Below are 21,970 nucleotides of genomic sequence, written 5' to 3'. Positions count from 1 at the left end.
AGTCCCCAGGGCAGGGGGTGAACCACTTCTGACTTTGGTGAGGTGGTGGGACACATCAGACTCAGGCTAGAGGCTGGAAGATCACCCACATTTATTGGTCAAACCTGGCTTACAGTGTAGCAGGGCCACCCTTTGGCCCTCTTGGAAGTAATGAGAACACTGTGTAACACATGCAGCCCCTGGGAGCTCACTCAGATTCTGCTGAGGTAGTGGCTTGATCCAGTGGCCTCACCTGAATATTTTGGCAGTCCCCACCCCCTGCACCCTTAGGGCATAGCTTCGTCCCTTACACAGCACGGACTGGGCCTGTCCAAGGTCAGGCTGGCTCTACCTGGACCTGGGCCTAAAGTCCCTGGAAACTAAGGGAGAGTGGGTGATCCAATTCACAGATGGGAAAACTGAGGCTTGAGGCAGGAGGATACTCATCTGGAAGCCTCATGGCTAAATCCCTGGCTTGGCCCACGGCCTTGGCCCTCGGGCCACTGGGCTGGTCAGTGATGGGATGCTCTCCCCATCCCATTCTGGGCGGAAGACATTTTCTGGCTTAGCTGCTCTGGAAATGCAATTTATAAATACACACTTGGTTTAAAAAAGTAATAAATTAGATCTTGGACCTGCCTGAGGGCATCCGGCCAGCCACATGGCATGGACATTTGTCATGTCTTATATATTACATGTAGTGCTAAGACCCATGACATTAACCCACAGGCCACACTGCAGGTTTCATGCAATGTCACATGGAATGCTGTCACGTGTGACCTTCTGTGTCACGCATCACACCATGACATGCTCATTGTTACATGTTTCTGGCTGGTCATGCATGTCCCTTGGGATGTAGGGTAGTCTATTGGCTATACTAGGTCCTTTGTTGCCAAAAAAGTCCTCCCCGAAGACTGTTGCAGGAAAAACCTGTCTCCCCTTCGTGGGGCAGGGTACAGGGACAGCCAGCTGAGGCTCTTTTCCTGAGTCCTCTATCCCGGTGGGTGGAAGTTGGCATCACTCGGCTGCATTTGAAAAGTCTCAAGGGGCCATCAAGTGCCGTGAGGGACCTGTGGCTGGTTGTCGAAGAAAGCGAAGTCCAGCCTGGGCTCCTGGCTCTGCAGACGCTGGGCCATGTCCGGGGGGATGGGGTTATTCCAGAGGCTGTGGGGCACAGAGGCAGACTCTTCTCAGCACTGGGAGCTGCTCACTTATTGTCTTGTCTCTGCCCTCTGCCCAACCTACAGATGGGGAAACCAAGGCCCCAAAGGCTAAGAGCTGTTTCCAGAGTTACCTGGTAGGCAGCAGCAGGTATTAGGCCAACATGGCTACCTTAGGGAGATGGTATCCCCCATGCCCACCCGGACTTCTTCCACTCAATCTTTTTTTTTTTTTTTGGCTACAACGCACGGCATACCGGATCTTAGTTCCCTGATTGGGGATTGAACCCATGCCCCCTGCAGAGGAAGCGTGGAGTCTTAACCACTGGATCGCCAGGGAAGTCCCCTCCACTCAGTCTTCTTCCCCGGGAGCTAGCTTCTTCCCCAGGCCATGCTCATATGACACATTGGACAAATAAGGAAAAAGCTCCCTTTCTTTAGGACACTTTACTTCCATCGTCTGAAATTGTCATAATATATTGTTTTATAGAGCGAGGCGCTTCACTACTACTAGAAACCTAACACGTCTACTATGTGAGTGGTGTCCCTTAGATGCAATACCCTGATGTTCAGTGCACCACCTGTACAACTGGATGTGGTGGTCCTGATGACAGCTACCATTTTAAGTGCTTACTATGTGCCCGGCATTACGCTCAGTGCTTTATATAATCATTTACTCTGCAGAGCACCTCTCTGAGGTAGATACTATCACTACCTCCATTTTACAAAGGAGGAAACTGAGGTTCAGAGAGCTTGAGTTACTGATGCAAAGTCACGCAATCGGCAACTGGCAGCGCTGGGATTTGATCCAGGCCGGCTTGCTGCCAAATCCCTGAGGGTGCGGTCCAAGTCTCTTTGGATAATTCCCGACCCAGGTCCTGCCTTCTCCTATAGGAGGTGCCTTTACATTGTAGAGGTTGGTGTGCTCACCCCAGCCCCAACCATCCCTGCCCCTGCAAGTCCTGTTACCGAATGACTTGGATGCCAGACCCCTGCGCCAGCCCTTCAGCCAGAAGCCAGGCTCCATAAGCTGTGATCCGATTCTTCTCCAGGCTTCCCGACGGATGGCGGAGGAAGGGGAAAGAGACTGACGTGAGATGGTGAGATGGGGAGGAGGCGGCCGGAGGGGTGATTCCCTGTGTCCCTTCCCTGTGCCAAGTTGGGCGGGGGGAACAGAGGCTCCCCACACATGTGCTTAGAGAACTCAACATTCAGCAGTGCAGCGGGAAGGCGGAAGGCTGGGACCCAGGGAGAGCTAAGCTTGACAGGGGCTTGGAGTGCACCGGAGTGAGCAAATCCAGGAGGGCTTCCTGGGAGTTAGAGGCCTGACCCAGTGGACTCTTGGCTTTCCCCAGGACACGGGTCCCCCTCTGGTCCTCCCCACCCCCTTCTGGCTTCCCCGGATGTGCCCCTCATACTCCATTCTCTTCAGCCGGCCCATCTGCGGCAGGACCCGGGCCAGTTCAGCAGCTGCCTCATCCCCGAGCAGATTCCAGGACAGCCTGCAGGGTAGGGGTGCCAATGTCAGTGGCAGGAGAGCAGTGAGGGTAGAGACAGGGGGCAGGTGGGGAGGGCTGGGGGCCACGGGGATGGGGGAGCGCCACGGGGTCCTGCGGGCCCTCCCTGAAGGCTTTACAAGGCACGGGAGGCTCCTTCCTACCTCCCCACCCCATTCCCGAGCCGGTCATCCCTCAGAACCCAGAGAGCTTAGGAGCTGGCTGTCCTGAGAGTTCAGAACACGAGGTCTGTGGAAACATCATGATCCAAACTTCCACCGTGCGTACGCCTCCATCCTGACTTTGCTACATCCATGTACCGCCTGTATTATTTGTTTCATATTTTTCTTCAAATCAGTCCTCTGTCCCCTCTTTTTTTTTCACTTTAAGAAACTGATCTTAGGAAACATTTATCACTGCTATCAATGAAAGACTTGTGTTAAGGACCCTAAGTAGAAGGTAGTTACAAGGATAAATACAGTGCAAACAATGGTATTAACTTCTAGCTGGAACCTGCGTCCTTCCTAAGGCGCTAACCCTGTGGTCTGCCCCCTGCTGGCTAAAAAGGGATAATCACCAGTGTTTGGTGAGTTAGCCCTGATCTGAGACTTTCTCTTTGGTGTAAAGTAATGAGAAGAATTAAAATCTTCAGGATGCAAACCTAAAATCTTGTAATCCCTTGTGTCCTGGACTTAAGGAAATCCCATTTTCTTCCATCATGCTCAGGGTCCCAGGCTAGTCCTGGCAATCTAGTTTATCCCTGAGGCAGTACTGCCAGGCCCCAAGGTCTGAGCACCTCTGATGGCCAAGAGGGAGGTGGGCCTGGCCAGTGGGCAGGTCAGGGGGCCTGCTGCTTTCAGCCGCTCCTCACTACCAACAGCTGGTTCGTAAATCAAGGCTCCATAAACCCAGTGAGGTAGTCTATCCAGACGCTTCCCAAAGGGACAATGGGGAAATGGTCCTAACCATCTCCATCTGGTCCACTGCCCCTCTCACCCTCCACAGATGGGGAAATGGGCAGGAAAGGGTGAATGGCTTAGACAAACAACACTCGCAGCTCACGTGTTAAAACTTCCTCGAGAGGAGCTTGGAGAAGGAATGACCTTCCCTGTACAAGATGGGAAGACCTCCAGGGAGGAAGGAACCAGGCCCCCAGGTGCCCACTTTGCCCAGCTCAGGGCTCTCCCAGGCACTCACATGATTTCTTCCAGGGCCGGGCAGAGGATGAAGCTGGCAGTGAGGGGCTTGGCAGTCTGGTTGTCAATCTCACACGACACCAGGCTGGAGATGGAGACGGAGAAGGGGATGGGAGGGAGAAGGGGATGGGAGGGAGGTATCTGAGTCAGGGGCACCCTCAGCCTAGTGGCCCTCTCCCCACCCTGCAATCACAGCAGGAGGAAGCAGAGTGGTCAGCATCTGGGGCAGGCTGGGAGTCTTAGGAAAGTGCCCCCTCTTTTTTTAGTTCCAGGCTCCCCCCATACCTGAGGCCTCTGTCACTTCAAAAGCCTTCCCAGGTATCAGGCTCAGCCAGAGAAGGACTGCCCCCTACAGCACCCCAGCTCCCCGGGGAGTCAGAGGAGGCTACTTACTCGATCTGCCGGAGCAGTGGGAGCCCCAGACGGAAATGTGGGACCCCTCCGGCCAGGTTGTTCTCTGCCAAGCTGCAGGGCAGGGGAGACACCTGTGAGAGGAACACCAGACCACCCCCTGGGCCTGGCCCCCTGCCCAGGCTCTGCGGCCTCTACTCACCTGATCTCTTCCATGTGTGGGCATCCATCCAGGGCCTGGCCCAGGCTCAGTGCTCCCTCTGGGCCAAGATGGCTGGATGTCAGGCTGAGGAAAGGGAAGGGGTGAGGGGAGCCTGGGGGACCAGGTATGGGAACTGGGGGGGCTAGATCCCCCCACCCTGAGCCTTGTCTCAGGCTGCACTGCCAGACCTTTGACAGTCTCTGGGTAACTGCCACCCTAACCCCTCTCCCCCCCAACATAGGACCTGGGTGGGTATCAAGGGCCCTGGCTTTGGGGTCTGAGATCCCAAGTTCGAGGCCTGGCTCCTTGATGTATTCATAGGGTAAGCTTTCCACACCTCTCCGGGCTTTAGTTCCCTTGCCTGGAAAATGGAGCAAGTAGAAATCCCGGCCTCACAGGGCTCAGATGAGACCATGGACATAAACTGTAAAGTGGCAGGTCGCTTTTCTCCTGCATAGCCCTTTGCTGACACTTCCTCACTCCCCCTCGGAGACTGGCTCACAGGGTACGCTGAGCTATGAGGAAACTGAGACTCAGAAGGGGCAGGGGCTTGGCCAAGGGCCCACAGGGGGCTGGTGGCAGAGCCAGGACGAGGCTGGGTCTCCTGATCTCCCTGCCCCAGGCTCCAGAGGCAGGGGAGAAGCAGGTGGGGGAGGGGCAGCCAGCCCCAGCACACGCCACGGTTTCCCCTAAGGCAGGGCAGCTCAGCCGATGGGAGTCTCGGTCCCCTAGTGCTCCTTGGGGAACCCCTCCCGCTAACCCTGCACACACCGCGGGCAGGGGGCCACTCACTGCAGGACCCTCAGGTGCTGGGGCAGGCCCCTGGCCAGCCCCAGGGCTGTGGGGTCTCCCAGGGCGTTGTAGCCGAGCCTGGAAGAGGAGAAGGGATGAAATTGAGCACCAGGCTGGCCTGCTCCATACCCCTGCCCTGTGCCCACTGGGGGACCCAAGGGCCAGGTGGCCTGTGGGGACACAGTGGGCAGCCCACCTGGGCAGACACTCACATCAGCTCCTCTAGGTGCCTGCAAAGCAGGAGACACTCCGCCAACCGTGCTCCCCCTGCCGGGCCGATGCCATTCGCTGAGAGGCTGAGGAGGGGCAGACGTCAGACCCTTGACTCCCCCGTCCCCCGCCAACCCCACCACATCTGCTAGGGCCCTAAGAGACAGCATTCTCGCCACACGCTGTCCCAGCCTGATGGGACGGAGAGGCCCAGGGAAGAGCAGGGGCTGGGCTGGCTCAAGGTCCCCAGATCAACAGTTCCAGGAGGTAACCAGCCCCAGGGCCTGGACACTGAGGTTGGCGGGGGGGAGCCAGAGTCTCCCTGGACCGTGGTGTAGCTGCTGAGGACCCGTCAGGAGGGCTGGCCACTCACTCTAGCTTCCTGAGCTCAGGCAGTCCCGGCAAGACAGCAGCTAAGTTCTGGGCACCGGTGTCTCCAATCTGGTTGTGGCTCAAGCTTGGGGAGAGAACAGCAGGGGAATTGCAACCATCAGCCTGCCACCCATCTCATCTTGTGTGTGTCCTCATCCCAGAAGAGGAGGCCAACGTCTAGAGAAAGGCCTCAGCCACAGTGATAAAGTCCTCTCGCCCTATGTTGGGTGAGGACTCCAAACTCTTGTCTTCTGTTTAGGATGTTCTCCCTGGTGTCTGACCTGAATCCTTCTTGCTGCAATCAACACTCTCATATCCTGTCTTTGGGTTTCCCGAGGTTCTGGGTCTGGGGTGATGCAGTATATAAGTGGGTGAAGGTGACGACACTAGGAAGTGAGGAGTGTCCTCCAGGAGCCCCTTGCTTCTGTCACCTTCCCCTGCCAAAGCTGTCTTGGGTCTGGGGGAGGGACAGGCAACTCACCCTAGCTCCTCTAAGCTGGTGGCAGCTCTCAGACTGGAGAAGCAGGGCCAAGAAGCCTTAGTCAGGAGTAAAGGCATTTGCAAGTGCAGTGCTAAGAACTCCACAGTTTGCAAAGCCTTTACATTTCCAGGAACTCATATGTCAGTCACAAAACGTCCGAGGGAGGGGGATGGGCAAGGTGGGCAGACTGTACCTAATACCCAGAGGAGAATTCGGAGGCCCAGGGAGGAGGTGATGGGCCAAAGACCCCCAGGGCCTCACAGGCAAGGTGGAAATGAAAGGCCAGAGCCATTGGCCTGGAGCAGTGGCCACATTTTTTTGGTTCGGCCAGGCTTTGCCTCTGCCCCTATGTCAGGGATCTTCAGGCCAGCCCGGCTGAATGTCAGTTTCATGTGTCTCTCACAACTCATCCTGTTCTAATCTATAAAAATAGTGGGCTTTTCCTTAAACCCAGTCTATTTATGGTCTTTTCTGCACTTGACCACACCCTGCCTCTGTGAATGGGGGGAAGAGACAAACGAAACAGAACAGCTGATGCAGAGGTATTAGTCTGAGGGTTGTTTGTTTTGTTGCCTTACGTTTTGCAAATTAATTTTTAGGGAACTGCCTTTCGGTAAATTAATTTGGGGTGAAATGAGCTGGTCCCCCAAACTCTCTGAGCTCATCTCCTACATGCTCTACCCTGCCAGAGTGGGGGGCGGGGACTTGGATAAAAACAAAACAATGCTTTGTGTCATTGCTTACGTTTGTTTAGAGTCACAATATTTCATATTTTGAAAAATCACATGAAAAGAACGTGTGCTATTTGTTTCTCAAAGTGGCCAGGGGCACAAGGGCAGAATATCAAGGTCATCAGCTCTGAGGCTGGACCATCGCTACTCAAAGTGTGGTCTGTGGCCCCCAGAACTGGCATCACCTGGGAGCTTGAAATGCAGAATCTAGGCAACCCACAACCGTGAATCAGAAACATGAACAAGAACAGAGGATGAATTTGTGCACACGAAGGGTTGTCCTAGGACTTGGGCTCAGCTCCTTCAGGTCACTTGTGTAGCGCAGAGGAAGCTGGTGGCAGTAAAAGGCAAGAGCTGTGACACCGACCTGGGAGGGTTATAGGAAGGTGCCGAGGACAGGAGCCACAGAGGGTTCTCAGGGAGGTGCCCCAGTGTTTCCCTAGATGGGTGGTCCCAGCAGAACTTGGAAGTACTCCTATGGGGTCACTTGGTTACTCACCGGAGGCTCTGCAGGAGGGTCATGTGGCTTAGTCCTTGAGTGAGTGCAGCCAGGGTAGAGGCGCCCAGCGGGAGGTGGCTGAGGCTGAAGGAGACGAGGCCACAGGAGGACTTGGCATACTGGGCTTGGGTCCCTGACGCAGACCTTGAGCGCTCAGCAATGCCCAGTGATCTCCAAGACAGCCACTTACATCCACACAGTGTAAAAAAAAAACCCCAAAACGGTACAAACAAAACTGCACTGGGAAATCCAAATGCTGTTTTCTCTGTAAGAATGATTACAGCCATCCAGGCAGCAGTTCTGTATTCTGAATCACACTAGACCCAGACTACTGATCAGTCATCATAGCGACCACATACCAAGCACATGCTAAGGGCCATTTAGAGATGATATGTTATAGTTATCCCCATTTTACAGATGAGGCACACTGAGGCCCAGCAGTCACACACAGAAAGTGGCAGCATCAGGAACAGAACCCAAGGCTGTAGGATTCCCATTCCTGGGCCCAACCATGTGTTACCCATGGACCATGCTCCTTATGGCCCCACCTTGGGCAGGAGAGAGGAATAATAATAATAACAGTAATAATAATAACAGCAGCCAATACTTGTAGAGTGTGAATTCTGTACCAGGCTCTGTTCTGAGTGCTTCATGTGTGTGATCTCATTTAATCCTCACAGTCACTGAGGGGGTAGGTCCAGCTGTTATCCCCAGAGTTAAGATGAGGAAGAAGACAGAGAGAGGTTGAGTACCTCGCCTAAGCTCATACACTGAGGTACAACCCAGAGGTGACAACCGTCCTGGTTTGCCCGGAACTGAGGAGATTTCCAGGATGCGGGACTTTCTGTCCCAGCTCAACTGGGACAGTTGGTTACTGTGCCAGGAGTTGAACCCAGGTGGTGTGGCTGTTAACTAGCACCTACACCCCTAACCATTTCACCCAGAGGGACAGGTGGGAAAAGTTGGCTGGATCTGAGGGGAGCTGCTTGTTGGAGAGGAGACACTCAGAAACGACAGATCTGAAACTGGAAGAGGCCTCTGGGGAGTGAAGATCCATCCCTTTCCTTCAGACAGAAAGGAATCATTGGGACTTCCCTGGCGGTCCAGTGGTTAGGACTCTGTGCTCCCAATGCGGGGGGCATGGGTTCGATCCCTGGTCAGGGAACTAAGATCCCGCATGTCCTGTTCTCTGAAGCACTTCCAGCTCCTGGCTCTGGCCTGGGTGCCCAGGTGAACACACATATATGTTAAATGCGTGAATGAGCCAATGGATGACCTCATTGGGCCTCCAACTCCACCCCAAATAAAAGCTTCCAGAAGAAAGGGAGGCTGAGCAGAGGTGCAGGCACATGGGGGGAAGCCAAAGAAACATCTCAGTGGGAAGACAGTGGACCCTCTGGTCAAAGGTCTCCCTAATACCACCCCCTGACCCCTGCCAGGATATGCAAAGAGGGACGAAGTGGTAGAATTTCATTCATTGTTAAGGGGCAAAAAGTCAGAGAGCTGCTTTTAAACTGTATTCAAAAATGTGTCCAGGGCTTCCCTGGTGGCGCAGTGGTTGAGAGTCCGCCTGTCGATGCAGGGGACGCGGGTTCGTGCCCTGGTCCGGGAAGATCCCACATGCCGCGGAGCGGCTGAGCCCGTGAGCCATGGCCGCTGAGCCTGCGCGTCCGGAGCCTGTGCTCCGCAACGGGAGAGGCCACAACGGTGAGAGGCCAGCGTACCGCAAAAAAAAAAAAAAAAAAAAAAAAATGTGTCCAAAAAATCTGGAGGAAAACTCACAAACTGCTCATTTACAGAAGTTTTCCCAGGGGGTGTCATTGCCAGGGATTTCATGTTCGTTGTTACATATTTCTATGATGATGGAACTTTTTATAATTCGTGTGTATTTTGGGTCAACGGATAAACTTAGAGATTAAAAGCAGAAGATGCCTTGTCAAGTGTTCTGTCTCGATACTGTCGCGTCTGTGCAGGATGGGGACCCGTCCTTTAGACTGAGGCTGTTTCCACCGTTTCTGAGAATTTGGTGACTCCAAATTATAGGTGAGAGTAAAAGTTGCCAGTTACTAAGGAAACGATTGTAGGCACATGGCAGTGGTCATCCATGGGTATTTTTTCTGCCCAGAGTTTGTCTCCCTGTCTTGTGTTAATAGTCCCCTGAAATACCACCCCTGACTCAGTCCAGATAATTGGATGGGCATGTGACCCAGATCTGGCCAATCAGATTATCATGTGCTTAGAGCCACAGTGATTGGTTTAGGGGTGGGCATGTGACCTGGGCTAGTCCAGTGAGACTTATTCTAGGGACTTGTGTTGTAGGTACAGGGAAAAAGGTGCTGGTAGAAAGTGAACCTGCAGCTGCAGGAAGAGCCTGCCTGAGGATGAAGTAAAGAGATGGGGGGTGGGGAGGAGAGAGGGAGGGGAAGGGAGGGAGAGAGAGGGAGGGAAGGAGGGAGGAGGGGGAACAAATAGAGAACCTGGATCCAGCCAAGCCTGAAATCAGTTGCCTTATTATTTTCTGTGACACGAGTTAATACATTTCTGGGTTGGGTTGCTTTGACTGAGTATTCTGTTTCTTATGATCAAGCATTTTGATAACACCCAGAGCCAGGTAAGGAAGGAAAAGGGAGGGCATTCAGCTCACCTGAGTCCATCCAGGAGATTGACAGTGGTGTTCACTAGAGATGCAAAGGTTCTCAGACATGCCCCCAACTCCCCCGCTCTCACCCCCATTAACCACCACCACTTACTCAAGCCTCTTCAGCCGGCGCTTGCCCTCAAGGGCCCCCGTCAGCACCTTGGTACCCTCCTCGCCAAGTTGATTGTTCGACAAGCTGGAGGGGACCAAGCATGAGGTGAGGGTTAGACAAGCCTGCCCAGCCCCTGGAGCTGAGCTGTCAAATCAGCCCCCCTTACCACCCCAGTTCCCCCCAGGAGGCTGGCTCTGGGTCCACAGATCCCAGACCACCCTTCCTATCCAGGCTGCACAGGGACATTCCTGGCCCCAAGGGTCAGGCTCTGTGGTCCCCGAGGAGGTGGGCACTGCAGTCACAGCTGACCCAGCTGAGAAAGGATGCCCTGGATGAGGGCTGCACCAGAGGAAGCCAGGGACGACACACACACACACACACACACACACACACACACACACACACACACACGCAATGATCCCTTCTGCCCCTTAGCTCTCTCTCTACCCAACACCCAGAGCCGCTCTAGGCAGAGAAGGACGATGAGCCCCATTTTACAGATGAGGCTGTCCAAGTCTAGAGAGGCACAGTTATTCGCCCAAGGTCACTCTGAGTGAGTGATAAAGTTGGGACCAAGAACCCAGTGGTCAGCCTTCCCCAAGCCACACCCAGAGTTGCTGGGCTTCATCAGGGAGAAAAGCGATAGGCTGAAGTCCCACCACCTACTTTAACCAAAGGCACAACTGTCCTCCCCACCCTTTGCCTTTGCTGGGCCATCCCCTCCCGGACCCTTCCACCCCACAACTCACTCCAGTTCCTCCAGGTGGTGACAGTGGCTTAGACCAGATGTCAGGTGGGCTAGCGCACTGGAGCTCACACAGCTGGAGGTCAGCCTGGTAGGGGTCAAAGGGCCAAAGGGAGGCAGGTCAGGTAGGAGCTCTGGGTCTTGGGAGCTCTGGATGCTGATGGCAGAGGGCAAGGAGGTGGGGTGGGGAATGGTTCCTGGGGGACAGTGGGAGGGGACCTTCCTTCCCTTCATAAATCTCTCCCATCAGGGAATCTTTAAGTCAAGACATAGCTTGGAGGCAGGAACATGGACTAGTTGAATACTTGTTTAAACCACAATCATTCAGGTAGCAACTTCTCAATGTCTGTCATAATCAGGCATCACTGTGAAGTCTAGCTAGTTACTGTCATTTACCATGAGCTCTGCATCTTTATTTAAACAGAAAATGTAGCAAGTATTGGAGAGGGTGTTAAAGATATATTAGTACCAAAAGGAGACCTTCCCCCTGATGTGATCGGTTGAATTAAAAGAGAACTGAGAGTTACAAAATCTCCACTTTGCAACCATCATCCTTGATATTTGATTCAGGCAAGAATTATCAATGGATGCTAAAATTCGTGGGTGAAAGTTTGAGGAAGACTGGGATATTTACATCATCTTAAGGTATCTTCCTACCAGATAACTGGTTAATTACAAAGGGAAAAACAGTAGCTTTGCAAGTGAAGAAACCTGGCAGACACCACCTTAACCAGGAGATCACAGTTAACATCCCCAGTAAGGGGACAAGTAGGCATCATGTGCCTCCCGATGTGACACACTGAGATGAACACAGCAGCACCTCTGTGATATTCCTGCCCCAAATGCAGAACCTAAATCTAAGCATGAGGAAACAGCAGAGAAAGCCAAGCAGAAGGGCATTCTACAAATCAGCTGCCATGTAAATGTCATGACAGTGTGAAACACAAAGAGAGGCTGAGGACACATTCCAAACTGAAGGAGACTAAACAGAGATGACAGCTGAACACAGTGTGTGATCCTGGATGGAATCCAGGACTGAAAAAAAAATGCAATAAACATTATTGGGACAATTGGCAAAATTGGAATATAAACGGTAGCTTAGATAATAGTAGGATATCAATGTTAAATTGCCTGAATTTCATACTTTTACTGGATTAGGGGAGAGAATGTTCTTGTTCTTAGGAAATTCACTGAAATATTAAGGGGTGAAGGGGCATAATTATACAACTTACTTTCAAATGGTTCAGAACAAGAAAGGGGGGGGTGGAGAAGAGAGGGGAGGGGTGAGGAAGGAGGAAGGGAAGAAAAGAGCAAATGTGAAAAAATAATGACAAAGGGTTAATCTGGGAAAATGGCATATGGAGGTTCTCAGTCTTCTCGTAACTTTTCTATTAGTTTGCAATTATTTCCAAATAATAAAGAGAAGAAAAAGAAAGACCATTCAAAAGGGAATCACCTTCATGCCACATGGCCATGTAGATGACCGTGAACCCTGGCATCATCTCCAGGGTCATGTGTGGTCCCAGCCCATGGGATGGGGACACAGAGCTCCTTTGAGCGCAGGGTTGGGGAGAACAGGAAGTGTGGGGGCGGGGCTGAGCTGCAGGGGGCGGGGAGGGCGGGGGAGGCCCTGAGTGAAAGTCTTGTCTGCATACCGGAAGTGCTTCAGTTCAGAGAGGGACAGCAGGAGGCTTTGTAGCAGCAGAGCACTGGCTTCGCAGAGGTTCACCTGGGACAAGCTGAAAAGGCCCAAGCATATTCCAGAGGATTTCAGGCTGGACACACCTCAGGGATCAAACAGCACACAAAAATCGGGAGGCCAAGAAAGGGGAAAGGCCCACCCAAGAGCTCCCAGTGGGGCAGGGCTCCCCTCTGCCACCCTGGGGCTCTCCCCCACTGGCCAGGTGTGATTCTCTCCTGCAGAGGGAAGCAAGAGTGCTGGAACAGCCCCACGCTCTGCTCATCTCCATCCTGCACTGGCCAGCCTCTCACCTATGGCCTGGAGCGGGCACTGGGGTCAATCAGAGAACTCAGGGCCCCAGACAGCGTTTCAGGGTGCTGACCTGAGCTGCCGCAGCCGGGCGCAGGTCTCCATCAGCTGCCTGGCAAGAAGGCTGTGGTGGGTCCCAAGGTCACAGTGAGCCAGCCTGGAGGTGGAGAGGGAGGCAGCAGCTTCTAAACACCTGGCTCAGTACCAGGGACTCAGTCCCTACCTGCAAGGAGCGTTTCTTACGGTGGTAAATAAATGCTAATCAAATAAAGTCCACCAATTTACTAATCAATCATGGGAAGTACTGTGAAGGAGAGGTCAGGATGGGGCAGCTGGTATGGCTGTGCAGGTTGTTCACTGCACAAGGAGACCCAGCCAAGGAAGTGATTTGGGGTTGAGATCCAGGTATGGTCTAGTCCTCACAATGTATACTTGCAGGGCTGCATTCCCCCAAAGAGGTGACATGTTAATTTCCAGAAACGTGCTATATGGATTAGAGGAGCTGTGACCCCAGGCATCTGTAAGAATGGATGATGGGAGGACTTGACTAAGTCTGGGTGGGTTGGAGGGGCCTCCCTGAGATGGTGGCATTTAAACTGAGACCTGAAGGATGAGGTCGAGTTAGCCAGGTGAAGAAGGATGAAGAAGGAAAGGGAGGAGAGAATATTCTGGGCAGGAAACAGCCTGTGCAAAGGCCCTGAGGTCAAAGAGAGCAAGGTGGTGTTTAAGGTACTGGAAGCTTAGCTGGAACCTAGACTGGGGTTTGGGGTAGGGATAGATAGCATGAAGAGGTAGGTTGGGCTAGATCTCACAGGCCATGTAGAGACTTTGGGCATCAAAGGACTCTGAGCAGGGGCATGAGAATTATTGGTCAGAAGCAGCAGTACCCCCTCTCCCCCTCCCTCCATCACCAGCCTCTCTCTTGGGGCCCCAGGTACTGGGTCTCACCTGAGGGTCATGGCTTCTGGGTTCTCCTGATGGGGAAATTCCAGCTGGATACAGAGCTGCTGCTGGGTCTCGGAGATGCTGAGGAGGGAAGAGGTAGCCAGCGTGAGGCCCACAGCAGCTTTCCCGTATCGGCTGTGCTGGGACTGGGGCTGCTCAGCCGACTGAGCTCCCAGACCCAGTGGGGATCTGGACGTAGGTCAGTGAGACACCAGCGCCTTTGCTCTTAGCTAGTCCATGGGATCCTGGCACCTCTGGTCACAGAGCCATGGTGTGCGTTACTGTCACCAGGGGCCCCTTCCAGACAACCAGCATGGACTTCCAGCGGTGTCTGTCTGGGATCTAACAGCTCTTTGTCTTGAACCTGGGGCTGCCTCCCTCTCTCTGGTCCTGCGGCTTGCCTACTGCACAAGTCCCAACAAGTCTGTGTAGTCCCTCACATATGCCCCAGGAGCTCCTGCCATCTTGGGGACCCAGAGAACTCACTAGGGATGCAGCTATTACCCCACAGGACAAGAGACCAATGTCTAGATGATGGATGGTCCCAACGGTCATGAAAAGATGAAGAACTTGAGGGGCCTCCTCCCTGGACTTACCTTATTTCAGTGATGTTGCCTGAGGCTTGGGCACAGACTTCTAGCAGCGTGAGCACCCCGGCTTTGCCCACCCACGGCTCCTCCACCCTGTCACAGAGGTGGACACAGACGAAGGTCGCCTAGGGTTAGTGGGGGCGGGGAGGAAAGTGCCAAGGGGGCTGCCTAGAGGCTTTCTGGGTTTTGCTGATTTTAAAAACAATAAAATTTAAAATTAGGCATAAGCATAAAACAGAAAATTAACATCATCCTTGTTCTAACAGTTATGCAACCATCCAAAGGGAAAATATTATTTTTTTAAACAATATTTTTAGGTTTAAGGAAAGGTCTACATAACGTCACGTTGCAAAGATAAGGAAATAAAACTGTATATGAAACATGATCCCAATTTTGTATTTAAAAAAGGAAAAAATATATATGGAAAGGGAAAAACACATATGGTGAGGAACAGGGAGACAGAGCTGTGAGAAAAATATATTAAATGTTAATGGTGATTGTTTCAATTGTAGAATTCTCTTGAAGTGTTTTTATTTTATTTCTTCTTTAGTTTTCAGTATTTTCTGAACTTTCTACAATGTGTATGCATTAATTTAAAGATTTTTTTGGATGTGAACCATTATTTAAAAGTCTTTATTGAATTTATTACAATATTGCTTCTGTTTATGTTCTGTTTTTTTGGCCACAAGGCACGTGGGATCTTAACTCCCCGACCAGGGATTGAACCCACGCCCCATGCATTGGAAGGCGAAGTCTTAACCACTGGACTGCCAGGGAAGTCCCTGTATGAATTAATTTAGAAGCAGGAAAAAAGAGAGCTGTTTAAAACATTGCTGCTTCTAAAGTTATGTTGAATTTTTTTTTCAAAGTACTATTTTCTTCTTACGTTCTTCTGGGTTTTCCACAAATTTCTACGAAGAGTACACATTATTTTTAGAGTAAGACAAGTTTTATTTTAAAATGCTATTTGGGGTGATCTAGCGATTCTACACCAAAGAATTGAAAGCTGAGATATAGAGATATTTGTACACCTATGTTCGTAGCAGCATTATTCAAAATAGCCAAAAGGTGGAAGCAACCCAAATGTCCACTGATGGATGAATGGCTAAAGAAAATGTGGTGTGTACACACAGTGCAATATCATTCAGCCTTAAGTAGGAAGGGAAATTCTATAACATGGTACAACAAGGATGAACCCCGAGAATATTATGCTGAGTGAAATAAGCCCATCACAAAAAGACAAATACTGTATGATTCCACTTGTAGGAGGCACCTAGAGGAGTGAGATCCACAGAAACAGAGTAGAAAGGTGAGTAGAAAGCCAGGGACCGGGGGGAGGGGAAAACGGGGGGGCGGTTAACGGGTACTGAGTTTCAGTTTTGCGTGAAAAGTTTCGGTTACACAGCAATGTGAATGTACTTAACACTACTGAACTGTGCACTTAAAAATGGTTAAGATGGTAAATCTTATGTTATGTGTATTCTACCACAATTTTTAAAAATGTCATGTTGGGGAACAACCAGACTCTATGTGCCTCATCGTGGGCTGGGTTGAAAAGTGCACAGTATTGGCCATGAAGTAGGTATTTTTAGACACAAATCCCATGGAGCCTTTCCAGTTCCAGGAGAGTCAGGGGTTAGAGGAACAAACTCAATGACATCACAAGGAAGCACCAGACAGAGCTAGAAAGTGGGACGGTCTACAGCACAGGGGACCGATTTTGTCCACGGTTCACCCATTAAGAGTCTGAAGAGCCATCACCACTCCATGCAAATGGGGACCTTGACGGGGTCCTGGATCCAAAGAGCCAGCGTCCCATCTGGGGAGAGCGGGGAATTTTAGATTGGACTGGGTAATACCTGACACTAAGGAATTGCTACTGATTTTTGTAGGTGTCCTAATTCAACTGTGATTGTGTAGAAAATGTCCTTATTTTTTAAAGACTTGTGGTGAAATATTTTGGAGTGATATTTTATGAGATCTATAACTTTCTTTAAGACACTTCAGCTAAAAAGTAAAAATTCGAGGCAAATATGGAAAACCAGGAACAACTGTCAGAACTAGGTGATGAGAAAATGAGTTTTCAGAATTGTTTTTCTACTTTTTGGAATTTTCTGTTTTTCTCAAAGTTTTAAAATGATCGCAGTGAACATACAAACATGATATTTGTTACATGTTATTTCTGACCTCAGCTCGGTGTCCTTTTCAGTTTCCTCTTTTTCTGAAGTCTCCAAACATAGGCCCCACCTTGGGGAGGGAGGCTTCTCTGTGCCTGAGCGGGTTTCTGGGACTAATGGGCAGGGTGGTCCTACAGGCAGGTGGCAGGGCTCTGGACGCAGGAAACGGCTAAGACCATGACCTCGGGGGGACCCATACTTCAGAGCCCACCTCTGCCCCCCATTCCCACCACGGCCCCCTCCCAGGGTCACGGGCAGGCGATACCTGAGAGTGAGAAGCCCTGCCGGCCACTTTAGCAGACCCAGGAGGATGGTTAGCTGCTCCAGGCCCAGGAAGCACTGGGTCAGCCTGCAGACAGAGGTCAGTTACCAGAGAGGTTCTGGCAGGGACTCTCCACCCCTCAGCTGCCCCCACGGGCGGGGCCTGGTCACTCACGTGAGCTCCGTCAGCCACAGGGCCTGGCTCAGGCCAGTGGCCAGTCTGGGCACGTGCTCTGGCCCGAAGCTGCACTCGCTCAGCCTGAGGGCAGAGGGCAAGGGTCAGAGTTTGGGCGAGGCCTGTTGGGACTGCCAGGACACATGGGGGAGCCTCCACTGAGTGCGAAGGCCTGAGAAAAGGCCAAAGATGCAACCCCTGCTCTGGGAGCTTCTCTTCTCTTTGGAAAGACACCTCCCAAGAAGGTGCGAGGAGTCAGTCATTTACTGAGCCCTGACTATACGGCAGGCCCTGGGCCAGCCTCTGGGTGCGCCATGTGAGCACGCAGGAGTGCCTGCCTTACATGTAGTATCTCACTGAACCCCAAAAGCATCACCTACAGACGGAGAAAGTGGCCAACCCGAGGACACACAGCTGGTAAGAAGTAGGGACAGATTCGGGTTTCAATCCAAGTCAGCCTGACTCCACACCCCAAACCCATGACCGCTTCCCTAGTCTCCAGTACCACCCTAGTTCAGGCTCCCTCGGGGGCAGGAGGGACTGGGATTCTTGCTGTGGCCCTGCCCTCCCACTGCCTGGCCCCGTGTGGCCGGCAGACAGGCCTCGGGACACTGTCTCACAGACAGACGGGCTGAGAAGAGGGCCCAGCACAGCACCACGGGGCCGCTCCCTCTCATAGGACAGGGGCCACCAGAGGTGTCCAGGAGGGGCTGACATTTGAGCTGGGTCTTAAAGGATTAGGAGAATTTGATCTCAGAAAAGGTAGGGAAGAAAACGTCAGGCTGAGTGCGCAGAAGCAGGGAAGCTTCATCAGGCAGTGCGTGTTTGGTGAACAAAGATCCCTTGTGGCTGGATTTGTGCGCACGTGTGCTGTGTGTGTGGGTGGGTGGTATGTGGTGTGTATATACTTGGTGTGAGGGTGGTGTGTGTGTGGAGTGGGGTGGGGGGAGTGAGGAGGAATATGGCGGGAGGTGACAGCCAGATCAGACTCTGAGGGAGAAGACCAGGCCAAGGAATTTGGACTTTATCCTGAGGGTAACTGGGAGCCCCCGAAGGGCTTTGAGCAACGGAGTACCACATTCAGATGTGTGTGTTGGGAAGACCCCTCCAGGTGCTGTGGGATGATTGGAGGAGGCCTAGCCAGAGGCAGTGGACCGATTCAGAGGCCACGACCAAAGGTGAAGTAAGACATGTAGAGGAACTAACCCAAGGCTGAGAGAGACAGACAGAGCTCAAGGCTACCGGGGGGATAATAATAACAGTAATAATAAACAACTGATACAACACTCAAATAAGCCAGGGCCTTCCCAAGCACTTTATATATATTAACTCATTCAATCCTCACAATAACCCTAAAGGGTAGGTCTCACTATTATTCCCATTTTACAGATGAGGAATTGAAACACAGAGAGGTTAAGTCACTTGTCCAAGGTCACACAGCTGCTAAGTGGTAGAACTAAGATTTATCCCAAGTGGCTCCAGAGTCTGATCTCTTAACTCAGAAGCCTCCAGACTTATAGTTAGGACGTGGCTAAGGGGCACAAATACCACTCAAAGGCCCAGCCCAGGGGCTGGAGGCAAGGGGAGATTGGGGGCAGATGTGGGGGAGAGGCAAACCCAGGCAGTAGCTTGAAGCAGGGTGTGTGAAGGAGGAGAGGACCCAGAGAGGAAGGAGCCATGGAGGCCACCACAGGGTCAACCTCCTCTCCCTTGTCCCCCCCTTCCCGTCCCCCCAGACCAGAAATTACCTCAGTGTCTTCCTAGCCTCTTCCTGTCGGGAGAAGTGAACCCGGAAGCTCTGCTTGGAGCCCAGGCTGCAGAGAGAGGGGTGTATGGAAGCCGAGGGCCCAGCTTCGCCGGCATCCTTGGGACCCAGGCACCAGGGGGTGCGGGAGGGAAGGGGGCTGGGTCTTCAGGGGCAAGGGCGGGTGGAAGCCACGGAAGAGACCCTTGACGACCAGAGGAGAGACCCGTGCCGACCCGAGGAGACTCCCACCTCCTTCTTCAAGGACCCCAAACCTGGTGTTCCCTAACCCGTGGCCTCCCTAGGCCCTGTGGCACACGGGCCTCAGAGGATGGAAACTATGATCCCACGTTCAGTGAACCCTGAGACTCAGAGAGGGCGGAGGTTGCCCAAGTCACACAGATGGAGGGCCACTGAGTGTGCGAGTCTTGCTTCCCCACCAACGTGGCACCAACGTCGCCTTACTTCACTGAGGCCTCCCGGATACGTGGGCAGGAGGGGAGAGTCTCCACCAGGCACAGGACACTTTCCTGAGAGATACCGTTGTGGCTTAGACTAGAAGAGAAAAGAGGTTCAGGATCGGGGGGTGGGGGAAGCACCTCAGTGGAGCCCTGCCCAGCCCCCCTCGTCTCTTCCCTTCCAGCTGTCATCTCCCAGAGGAGCGTCCTCAATGTCCGAGTGTCCGTTCTCCAGGTGGAGACACTGAGGTCCAGAGAGAGGCCAGAGGGGCGCTATCCCCACACGGGGCAGGTCAGGCACCAGACTGTGAGTCTTTGAGAGCTGCCCCTGTGGTCTGAGACTGCGTGATGATGAGGCCAGGCTGGCAACTCCAGCCCCACAGGGGTCAGGGATGCCCAGAGCACAAGGCCCAGCTGCTTAGCAACGGGTTGTATCCTGGCTCTGGCCGCCAGTCTCCCAGGTCACTGGGGCGACTGAGTGAGTGAGGATGACTTCCTAGGGACCCTCCCTGCTGTGGCGACATCCGCAAATCCGTGTCCCATAGATTTGGTCAGAGGAGCTTCAGGGATGGGATGGACCAAGAGCCAGGACAACTGAGACCCAGCAGCTGGTTAGAGATGAACTGTTGCTCCCTACCCGGAGTCAACTTGGATCACCAAGCTTTAGTCACAGCCTCTCCTGGGTGTCTGGTGGGAGCTCTGCCCATAGTGGGCAATGAGGGAAGGAAGAAAGGACCCAAGGTAGGCAGGGGTCAAGGTAAGAATCAGCCCTTTCCCCTCCCCAGCCCTTGTCCTCTGCAGTTCTCTAGGGATGACTCAAAAGAAGCCCACTAATGTTCTTGGCCCTGGGGAGTCTTCCTCCTTGCTGTCTTTGAAGCTGCTCGACACTTACTCAAGTGAACCGGAGATGGGCACCTGAGGGAGACATTCCAGGAGGCACCTGAGCCCGGCATCACCCAGCAGGTTTGCTGAAAGGCTGCAAGAGGTACGAGGAGGTTGTTGGTGCTCAGACGTGCCTTCTCTCCAGTTACCATCACTGCTACTCTACCCACTCAGCACTGCCATGATCCCCTCCACCACTCTGCACTACTTCTGTTCCAACAGCACCGTCATCACCACCAGCACCATCCCATCACTGCTACTAGGCATCACCACTAGAATTATCACCACCATCCCCCTCACCAGCACCACAGTTAACCAGGCCTCATCTTCCCGTTCAGTATCTGGTGACCACTCCCAGGACTCAAGTGCCTCCAGCAGGCTTTCAGGGGTTAGAGAAAAACCAATTAGCTTTTACCATGCACTTGGCCTGCATCCGTTGGGAGCCATAATTTTTGAACAAGAGTAAATTCAGGAAAAAGAAAGATATTTGGAGGATGTATTTATCCATCATATTTCTTCTTTTAATTTGAGAATGCAATATCTGAAATTGCACCGGAAGACTTTCTTATTTCCCTTCATTGTAGCATTCTATGGTTTTAGCTACAGTTTCAGAAACAATATAATCAGCATGTCCGGGAATATCTGATTTTTGTCCTGCATCTTTGAACTCATTTTGCCCCTGATTATGACACTTTTTTTTTTGTTTTTTGCGGTACGCGGGCCTCTCACTGTTGTGGCCTCTCCCATTGCGGAGCACAGGCTCCGGACGCGCAGGCTCAGCGGCCATGGCTCACGGGCCCAGCCGCTCCGCGGCATGTGGGATCTTCCCAGACCGGGGCACGAACCCGTGTCCCCTGCATCAGCAGGCGGACTCTCAACCACTGCGCCACCAGGGAAGCCCCTGATTATGACACTTTTAAGCCTTGTTTATTTTGTCTTTTCCTGAGAAATTTTAAAAATGAAAAACTAGTTTGTCTCAGGAAGACACTTAATAAGTAATCTTTAAAATAAGCAAAAGTTCCCTCTATAATGAAAAAACAGGAAAACTTAAAGACATCTTGCTTATTCATCTTTCTTTAAAATACATGATTTTCATCAGCCGCATTTCTCTCCTTGGCCACATCACAACAGGAACTTAAATTGTGTTTTTTCGGGTAGACAGCTCTCTTTACATCCTGCTTGTCCTAAGCTGGACTCCTAACAGTTTTGAGCAAAGACTGCATCGTACTAGTTGTGTGACTTAGGGCAGGTTCTTAAACTCTCTGTACCTCAGTTCTCTCATCTATAAAATGGGGATAATAGTACTTAGGGTTGTTGGAAGGATAAAAAGAATATGTAAAGCACTTAGGACAGTGGAGAAACTACTCAATACGTATTAGCTTTGTTTCACCTACCCATGCGGGCTGCACTATTTGGGCACCCAAGACAGGCCACTTCTCATCCATACGACAGCCCACAAATCCCCACCCTCCAGGGCCCTCCGCAGGCTGAGGCATTTGTTGCTCTTAACCACCTGCCAGGCCAACCAACGGATCCCTTCTTTCAGGCCCCACCAGCCAGCAGCGCTCCAGTGCCCTGATCAACATGAGGCCAAGGGGCTCCTGTGGCCCTTTGTGAAGGGCTCCCCAAATTAGATCAAGGGCATACCCTGAATTAGCTCCACCATGGTGGCAGTGGGGAATGGTAGGGATAAAATGGGGACAGAGAAACCACGTGGACGTGACTGAGTCCCAGGCATCCCATGCCCTGTTAGCTGGTCCTGAGAGGTGCTGAGTGCACACACA

At 52.2% G+C, this 21,970-nt stretch overlaps 1 protein-coding gene across 1 annotated transcript in view; it reads right to left on the bottom strand.

Moving 5' to 3' along the window:
• Window positions 1-90: 90 nt before the first annotated feature.
• Window positions 91-21,970, bottom strand: part of NLRC5 (NLR family CARD domain containing 5) — a gene marked incomplete at its 5' end in the record, with an annotated part of 89,886 nt that continues 68,006 nt past the window's right edge. The window contains 21 exons of the mRNA XM_082677813.1: window positions 91-1,143; window positions 2,109-2,192; window positions 2,558-2,641; window positions 3,833-3,916; window positions 4,225-4,296; window positions 4,385-4,468; window positions 5,177-5,254; window positions 5,389-5,472; window positions 5,760-5,843; window positions 7,470-7,553; window positions 10,220-10,303; window positions 10,969-11,052; window positions 12,620-12,703; window positions 13,028-13,111; window positions 13,903-13,980; window positions 14,496-14,582; window positions 16,932-17,015; window positions 17,103-17,186; window positions 18,851-18,916; window positions 19,312-19,401; window positions 20,197-20,280. Of these exons, the coding sequence (XP_082533939.1) occupies window positions 1,032-1,143; window positions 2,109-2,192; window positions 2,558-2,641; window positions 3,833-3,916; window positions 4,225-4,296; window positions 4,385-4,468; window positions 5,177-5,254; window positions 5,389-5,472; window positions 5,760-5,843; window positions 7,470-7,553; window positions 10,220-10,303; window positions 10,969-11,052; window positions 12,620-12,703; window positions 13,028-13,111; window positions 13,903-13,980; window positions 14,496-14,582; window positions 16,932-17,015; window positions 17,103-17,186; window positions 18,851-18,916; window positions 19,312-19,401; window positions 20,197-20,280 (1,759 nt within the window). The 3' untranslated portion in view covers window positions 91-1,031. The remainder of the gene's footprint in view (window positions 1,144-2,108; window positions 2,193-2,557; window positions 2,642-3,832; window positions 3,917-4,224; window positions 4,297-4,384; window positions 4,469-5,176; window positions 5,255-5,388; window positions 5,473-5,759; window positions 5,844-7,469; window positions 7,554-10,219; window positions 10,304-10,968; window positions 11,053-12,619; window positions 12,704-13,027; window positions 13,112-13,902; window positions 13,981-14,495; window positions 14,583-16,931; window positions 17,016-17,102; window positions 17,187-18,850; window positions 18,917-19,311; window positions 19,402-20,196; window positions 20,281-21,970) is intronic.

Source organism: Grampus griseus (assembly GCF_964374135.1).
Source record: "Grampus griseus genome assembly, chromosome: 19".
Classification (NCBI taxonomy): domain Eukaryota; kingdom Metazoa; phylum Chordata; class Mammalia; order Artiodactyla; family Delphinidae; genus Grampus; species Grampus griseus.
Note: the sequence above shows the minus strand (reverse complement) of the source record. Positions and strands in the feature narration are given on the sequence as shown.